At 39.2% G+C, this 8,363-nt stretch overlaps 1 protein-coding gene across 3 annotated transcripts; it reads left to right on the top strand.

Annotated features, from left to right (window-relative positions):
- The first annotated feature begins 1,092 nt into the window (after positions 1-1,092).
- On the top strand, positions 1,093-7,866 carry LOC140284757 (phospholipid scramblase 1). 3 transcript variants are annotated; one of them, XM_072378746.1, is made up of 7 exons: positions 1,093-1,143; positions 1,784-1,873; positions 4,011-4,053; positions 4,154-4,374; positions 4,510-4,671; positions 5,172-5,333; positions 5,846-7,866. In XM_072378746.1, exons 2-7 carry the CDS (start codon positions 1,805-1,807, stop codon positions 5,873-5,875), a joined length of 687 nt encoding a protein of 228 aa, XP_072234847.1. In that variant the 5' UTR covers positions 1,093-1,143; positions 1,784-1,804; the 3' UTR covers positions 5,876-7,866. The 3 variants fall into 3 exon arrangements, with proteins under 3 accessions (XP_072234847.1, XP_072234846.1, XP_072234845.1); XM_072378745.1 differs by lacking the exon at positions 1,093-1,143 and adding an exon at positions 1,182-1,551; XM_072378744.1 differs by lacking the exon at positions 1,093-1,143 and adding an exon at positions 1,516-1,595.
- The last annotated feature ends 497 nt before the right edge of the window (positions 7,867-8,363 follow it).

Below are 8,363 nucleotides of genomic sequence, written 5' to 3'. Positions count from 1 at the left end.
ATATCACATTATCAAATCTGCGTGTCACAGCTGAAGAGTGATGATCCAGGCCCATAGTCCTGTGGTGTCTCAGGTAACTCCTTTTTTATGAACATCAATATATCTAAAACTAAAGTGATGGTCATTGTTTTTTTTTGGAAGAATTACTTGTCCCTCTCCGCAGTGATGATCAGCGATCAAGCATTAGAGGTGGTACAGCAGTATAAATATCCGGGTAGTTTTTCGAGAACAAACTCGCTTATAATTTCAAGTGGATGCTGCAGTCAAGAGCCACCAGTGGAAAACTTTGCATCTTTAACGTTGGTATTTCATCAATATTTTATCTGTGTTTTATTAACTCAATCCTATCGTCTCCTTTGTGTGCTGGCTGGTGTTACTCTCCCTAAAGAACAAAAACAGGAAGCAGGGCATCTTAAAAATATGAAGCAAAACTGTGGGGATACTCTTAAATGACTTGACAAGTTCAGGATGAAAGAAGAAAATTCAGGTAGACCTCAGCCATTCACACTATATCAGGTTCTTTTGTCTGACAGTATGCTAAGATGTACAACAGATTGATAAACTCCCCTTTCCCACCTGTGATATCACTAAATTACTAAATTGTATACTAAATTATAAGTGAAAAACACTTCACTAAGTTATTATATTTGAGAAAACCTGCTGATTTCCCACCGATTGGTCTGGTGGTTGTATATTTGGCACAGAAAGTGACGAGGCAGAAAACTAATCTTACATTTCGATTCACGTCTGGGCAGATTACACAGCATATTTGTTATTACTGACTTTGCAAGGTTGATTTTTCAGATTTTACCGTTTGAATCAATTTTTCTGAAACGTTTAGGAAATGGTCTATGTTGCCAATGTGCACTTACAGGCTAGATGTAAACAAAGAAAAAAATGGTTAAATTAAACCCCGATTAAAATGGCACTTACTGATACTTTTGATTTGCTCTATTTTATTCAGTACTAGTCCGTTCTGCCTGCTTCTGTTGTACTTGGTTCTATGTTACCGTGTCGCCATTGGCGGATGGAGATAGGAAGTGTAATGACGCAGACCAATGAGATGTGTGGTTTATTCCATAGAGTTGGTTCCGTCCTGACTGGTCCGTTATTATATTAAGTAGCAGGTTAAAAAAAAATCCGGTGAGTATTTCTGCTTCTGACCTCACATTTCTGCGTCTTATTTCGTGATGTGTCAGCGTGTGACGTGTATAGATAGAATTGAACTTTCGAGTTGACAGTGACTCGTCGCTTTCTACGACTCTCCGTCTTTGAATAAAGAAGTGAGCATACCATTCGTCCGCGTGCGCTCTCCCGAGCAGCTGACGAAACGTTCACGGGCAGTAAACACATTTATCCCGATCTATCATCGATATCTGCACCGGTTGGACCCACACACTGAGGCTTGACTTGTCTAAAGGCCTCTTGCTTTGAGCGAAAACACAAGTAGTAAGAGGATTTCGGCTGGTGGTGTCTCCCTGTCAGAAGCTCGTCACTTCCAGATACAACCAAGAATATCTGTGTCGCCCACCAACACGAAGACCCGCGGCAGTAAGCTTCCCCCAAGCTGTGGACTCGAAGGCTGCTCCTTTGCGGTTCGTTTATATATGAAAAACACAATGACACTTAAGGCTGTTTTAGTCTGCGAAAAGAAAAATATGAAGAATCTGACAAACAAGCTGCTGAATGTTGTCCGTCTGTATCAGCATTTGTTTATGACTGTGACCTAAATAAGCACAAGATGGCGCCAGTCTTCTGTTTCAAATATTCCTCTCTTCAACAGGTCCTCCACCAATCTGACGACATGAATATGTATGCTGTGCCCAGCCCGGGAATACCAGGCTGTCCACCAGGATTAGAATACCTTACACAAGTGAGTCTTTTTATTTTCCTCTCCCCTCATAAAGGTTTAATGCAACTGATTCATGTTAGTACCGCTTACGCTGTCTATTGCTGGATTGAGTCTGAAATTGTTGCTCAGGCAATAAGGAAATTACAACTAATCACCTTCTGTTCCTCGTGTATTTCACATTAGCCCTTTTCATTATAGTCAAATAACAAACTCATAAAGCAGTAAACACTATCAGTCCCCCATTCTGATGTGTGTTCGGCCTCCTGTTAGATGAACATATGGATAATTTCTGCAAGTTCCAGCAATAATTTGCCTCTCCTTTAAATTAGATGGCTCATTCTATCACGACAATCCGATTCATTATGATGATTTGCATGTATACCATTCACTGTTTTTTCAAATGATGTTTTTTTTTTATTATTATTCCCAGAGCTACTGTTAGATGTCACAGCAGGAATTAAAGCATTACAGGAATAAATAGCTGTCTTTTTTTGTAGAGTTTCACAGTCTTGGTATTTTTACAATCTGATACACTATCCAGTCCATTAGAGTTCATTATTATGCTGCATTTGAGACACCTTGGCTGTCAAAACTTGAAACTAGGTTATTTTCAGCCTCTGCACTTGTTTACATGCTGTTGGGGGGAAAAGTCTGGCTTCCACCAGGTTAAGCTTTGTTAGCAGGTCTCAACTGGAGAAACGGGAGCACTACATGTTACGTTGACTAATCAGACTTCTTACAAGGGTTTGCAATCACAAAATAGAGCTGAGAACAAAACTCAGAGATCCTGCATTAAAAAACTGTTCAATGGAAGTGTGAATCCTTGGGTTGTGCTTCCTCTCATGTAGGAGTCGATTATTGTTTTTTCTGTCAGTTGTCATTTATATGATTTTGCCTTTACCCATGCTGCAGTCTTGCTCTATAGGCTTTTGTGTGTTTTATCGATCAGTCTTGAGTGGCTTAACGAGCTAAACTCATTCCTGTAAAAGATGGTGAGGTAGAAAACTTTGACAGACCTTCAGAAAGCTTTTGCACAGCACTATAAATCTTAATAGGATTCGTATGATGTAGCCTCTGTTACACATTGTGATAAGAATGCATTAGAAGTAGTACCTAAAGTGCTGTTTGGGGAATATATTTTGGACATCTCCAGCTTCAGTGATGCAGACCCACATCACAGCTTAGCGTAAGAGTTGTTGGATTCTCATTTGAGTGCTGTTGTATTTTCCTAAGTCCTTATGAATTTTCTCCTGCCGTCTTGCTTTAAACTCATGGCATTATCCACCGAGCTTAGGAAACAATGATCAGAGGCTATTTTTATACCCCATTTAAATTTTGGGATTACAAACCTATTCTGCTAGATTGTATGATAAAAATCTAAACGTAACTCTATAGAATTTAAGAAAAAGGGGAAACAAAAGTAGTGGAAGTAGGGTTTGGGAAGCCTATGTCATCTTATCTCATCTTATCAAGTAAGAAGTTGACACATGGAAGCGTTCTCTTTGATTTTTCCTGGTCGTCACTGAATGCAGCACTGGCAGAACTTGTGCTATTCGTGCGCTTGATGCGTTTGATTTTCCTCATTTATTATTCTTTATCGAAACATCTGATAACATCCCGTATCTTTTATTCATTCTCGGCTCTTGTTTTTTTTCAGGTCAGGCGAAGTACACGATAAATCTGTCACTCGTTTGTAGAAAAGCAAAAAGAAAAAGCTATCACAGGGACAGACGTGTTTTGTTTCCTCCGTTGTGAAATGAACATTTGGAGAGCTAAAATGCCATCATTTCAAGGTCTGACTTCCTTTAATAAGCATCAAATCCAGCATTTTGCCACACTGACACATCAACTGTCTCCCGTTAAATTGGGAAGCGAGTTGCCGCATCAGTCTCTCTCTCGCTTACGCAGATTCAGGTCATAGACGATGTAACCTGTAGACAGTTTCTCTGCCGGTGTATTCATACACCTTGCTTGTTGTAGCCACAGAAAAACACTAGACTTGTCCAGAGGTTTATCTCCTGCACTACACCCCGGCTGCTCAGTGGCTCACATTAAGACGTGTGTTTTTTTTTTTTACTGACTGGATGCATAATGTCTTCATTTTTAATAATGAATAATAAAATCGGAAATGTGAATCAGGTATGTGTGGGTTCTCTAGGTGGATCAGCTCCTCATCAAACAGAAAGTCGAGCTTGTTGAAGGTAGAGTACGTTTACACGTTTACTTAAGCACAGAAGCTTTTTTTATTTATTTTTTTGACAGCAGCAGCCACCCACTTTTTATTTTTCCATCCCTTTACAGCTCTTGTTGGTTTTGAAAGCAACAACAAGTATGAAGTCCGAAACGTCATGGGCCAGAACGTGTTCTATGCCGTCGAGGAGAACGACTGCCTGAGTCGACAGTGCTGCGGGCCCCTGCGCTCCTTCAACATCCACGTCCTCGACAACTTTGGCCAAGAGATCATCACCATCACCAGGCCACTTAAGTGCATGTCTTGCTTCTTCCCTTGTTGCCTACAGGAGGTGAGTGTCATCGCTGTAAAACTACAAGGTGATGATGGAGGTGCGTTTAATTTGCCACGTTTATTATTGTTAATCGTTCATAGTTATTCCAAAAGCAGAGACACAAATGACTTTCTTCCATAATGCTTCGCTCAGCTTGAGGTGCAGGCTCCACCCGGTAACACGGTGGGCTACGTGATACAGCAGTGGCATCCGTTCTCCCCTAAATTCATCGTTGCAAACGAACACAACGAGCCTGTGCTGAAGATCAATGGGCCCTTCTGTGGCTGGAGCTGCCTTCCAGATGTTGACTTTGAGGTGGGTTTACTTAAACAAAGACAATCCATTAAATCGGTGAAAACACAACGCTGTTACCCCTCTGGACATGGTTTTTGTTAGGGATACTATGAGTGCTCTGAAGGGAGAAATATGTTTCCAATCAGACTGGGCTGCAGCTCGGATGAAGTCACTGCCCAGGACACACTCTTGTTTGGTGCTGTGTGGCCATCGTGCCACGGCTCACATACTTTTATTAAACTGAGCTGCGAGGGGGATTTGGGTCAGTGATGCAGATCGTTTACGGAGCCCATAGGAGCAAGGAGCTGAAGCATGATATAACCATCATGGTTCCTTGTTAGAGTCTTTGAAGTCATTACAGGGAAAGAGAAGTCAAATTGCTGTGGTTACATATAAAAAATAAAAGTTGGAAATATGAATTGTGCCACGATCTCCTTCCAATAACAGCAAACAAGTTTACGGGCTAATCTGTAATCTAATGCAACACATCAGTAGTTTGTCTTTTCTGTCTCCATCTTCAGATTTTGACAATGGACGAAGTCAGTAAGATTGGGAAGATCAGTAAGCAGTGGACAGGACTGCTGCGGGAGGCATTCACAGACTCAGACAACTTTGGGATCCAGTTTCCCATGGATCTGGATGTGAAAATGAAGGCTGTGATGATCGGCGCATGCTTTCTCATTGTAAGCACAACACCAAACATTTGTTATGCACTTACAGTTGTGAATCAACGTGACAAAAAAAACAACATGGTGACCAGTAATGTTTAGATCTCGTTAAGGATGTAGTTTTTGGGCTGTCACATTGCAATTTGGGAGAAACAGCCGGCACAATGTGGCCACCGCAGACGCTGTAGCCTCAGATGACCCTGCTCTCAATGGGGATGTGTTTCTTGTCACTGGTAGTCGGAAATTTCCTACTGCCTACTAATTAAATTACCACTTAGCCTGCATTTAGTGGGAAATGTGACCTAAGATTATCCCAATCCCCACAAATGCAAACCATCTTGTCAGAGTTACTTATAATAGCACAAGGTACGTTGGCTAAATGTTAATCCCTGCACATGTTTACATGGGAATTTGCCAGAGACATATCAGTGAACAGCTCCTCTACCTTTGGCTGATAGATTTTATTACAGAATTAGGCTTTAAGTAGATATCCCTTTCATTAACACTTTCTTTGTTTTTGAATACAGGATTTCATGTTCTTTGAGAGCACCAACTAGGAAGTCAAACGAGAATTCCGTGTTACATTTCTGGAGGACAAAAAGGTCACAAAGCCATGACGATCAGTTCCAAAATGCCCTAGCATCGAACAACCTTCCCATGGACAGTTTACCGAGAGTACAAAAAAGTACCCAAATGTTGTAATATTGCATGAACAACGAAATAGAAGGTTTGTTTTAGTCTTAGCTGCTCAGGTTGATCATAAAGTCGTGTTACTGGACTGTGAGTGCACGATGCAAGTTTTTATTCATTTATTCTTATTTTTACAATGATTGGTTGGATTTTTTTTCTTTCGCATTTTGGTGTTTGTGCACATCATGGTGAAAACTAAATTTTAACTGAAGGTAAACATCCGTATATGGGTAAATGTAGAGGAAATACAGCCCAGTGCTGTTACACTGTGTGAAATAAATGATTGCCTGGATTATGGTTAGTATGCAAAGGGGTCTGCCCTCATTTGTACCTTGGTTATATAAATGTTGATTTAAATAATTCATTATGTTTGTACCTACATTATGTGAGAACTAAAGCACTCATGTAACGTAGTAGTTTATAGTTCCAATATTTATTGCCCTTATTTGTTTGTTGATTTCTATTTTTGGTCAGTTGAACACTTTGTTAGCTTAAAGCAAAGTGTCGGTGCACTGCTTTGTGCATGTGTTTGCGTGTCTGTGTGCTCTGTGCAAACACGTGTATGTTAAAGCTGAAACATAGTTTACCATACTTTAAGATACAAAGTGTTTATATTTTCATGCCACAAAAATGATGCATTGTCAACTCTGTATTATTATTAATATATATTTTTTTCTTATTGAGTTATAGCTTGACATGCCATCTCAGTTTTGACCACAGGAGGGAGCTAGATATTCACTTAGTATCTGTTCACAGTCCAAATGAACAATTTGAATAGCTGCCGATGCCATAGAAGCTTATCCAGATATTAGTGTCTGAGGACAGTTGTATATTTTTGGACAAACTCAGGTTGAAATGCATACTACTGTGTAATAGTATTTGGCTACTGATAGTTCTGGTAGTTATACGCCTGCACCTGATTCTATGGCTATAAAGACGGGTTTTTGTGGAGAGCGTTTTGCACATAAAATCATCCTAATATCAATATTTATTCTGTCACATTACACATGAGTCAGTTCTAGACTCCAAACAGATGATAAATTGTTAATTGTTTCAAATACTATTAGAGATTATGGCTTTGAACTGAATTAGAAATGGTGTAAAGTCTTAGAAAGAAGTTATATGACATTAATGCCAGTAAGTGTTTTTGTAGTCATGGCAAAATAGAGTTTTTCTTCACATCCATCTTATTTATCACTCTGCAGACCTGCAGAAAAAATGTCCATCTTAAGCTTCCTTTTTTTTTCCCTTTAACATATTAAGTCTTTAAAGCTTAAAGACTTTTATTTTTGTAGAAATAACTAAACACTGCCAGTTAGAAAAAAAAACTGATGTTGCCTGTGCAAACCGTCTGGTGTCTACAGTGTTTTATTCTGCCTTCGGTGTACTGACATGTGTTTGTAGAATTACCATAAGTGGATTTATATCACTCCTTTACGATTCTTGATTTAACGACTGATGACTAACGTGCCGAATTTCTTGAGATGGATGTTTTTTGATGCCCGTTTTGTTTTCATGGGATAAATTCTATTGAGCAGCTCCTCTGTTTTTGGTAAATTTGGATCGTAGCACTCCTTGTTTGTTAGAATGCAGTAATAGTACTGTGAAAGATGTCGTCCGCTCAAGGCTCTTTGATTGTGTTTTTTTTTTTTTTTTTTAAAAAGCAAATATTTGGGTCAGACAGCAAATTTTGCTATTTCAAGGTCAAAAGCAGTTAAAAAAAACAATCTTTACTCTGCCATTTTTGCACTAATACTATTAACTAACAGACTGTTTTGTCATGCAGTGAATGAAAACTGAGCTTAGCTTGAATTGTGCAAATAGTCCATGGACACACTTCAATAAAAATCTAAATTGTGCTGTCTGCAGTTCTTTTTTTTAAAACTCTTTTTCCATTAAGCATTAAAAACAAGTGATCTTCAAAAGTATGTGCCAGGGCCCTTCTTCGCTATAGTATATTGTAATTCTTATTTTACTTTTACTTTTGACATTTTACTGCTCACTTTACAAGCTGTTGAAATGTATCAAAGTTATGGTTTTTGGTTGCAAAAAACCTGGCGCAAGAGTAAACAGTCAGAATGATATCAAACAAAAATAGCACTTCAAATATAGCCATGTGGGAGAAGAACACCCTCTATCAATTCTAAGAATTTACACATAAGGAATTAATAGAATTAATCTGATTCCCTCCAGCTCTTAGAATGAAATACAAACAACCTCAGATGGACGCCATGACGCCTGTTATATGTCAATATCTGAGAAGAAACTAAGCCAAATGCAGATGCAGTGTGAGGAGAACTAGGTCTCGTCCATGATTCAGTAGCTTGTAGAACCACCTTCAGCAGCAGTAACATG

This window comes from Leuresthes tenuis, unplaced genomic scaffold (assembly GCF_036924035.1).
Source record: "Leuresthes tenuis unplaced genomic scaffold, fLeuTen1.0.hap1 SCAF_24, whole genome shotgun sequence".
Classification (NCBI taxonomy): Eukaryota; Metazoa; Chordata; class Actinopteri; order Atheriniformes; family Atherinopsidae; genus Leuresthes; species Leuresthes tenuis.
The sequence above is the reverse complement of the archived record's forward strand: the minus strand, read 5'-3'. Positions and strand labels throughout refer to the sequence as shown.

Coding starts and splice junctions, on each gene's coding strand:
- LOC140284757 (XM_072378746.1), top strand. CDS start 1,805: ATGAATATGTATGCTGTGCCCAGCCCGGGAATACCAGGCTGTCCACCA. Junction 4,054..4,153: donor GAAAGTCGAGCTTGTTGAAG/GTAGAGTACGTT, acceptor ATCCCTTTACAG/CTCTTGTTGGTTTTGAAAGC. Junction 4,672..5,171: donor TTCCAGATGTTGACTTTGAG/GTGGGTTTACTT, acceptor CTCCATCTTCAG/ATTTTGACAATGGACGAAGT.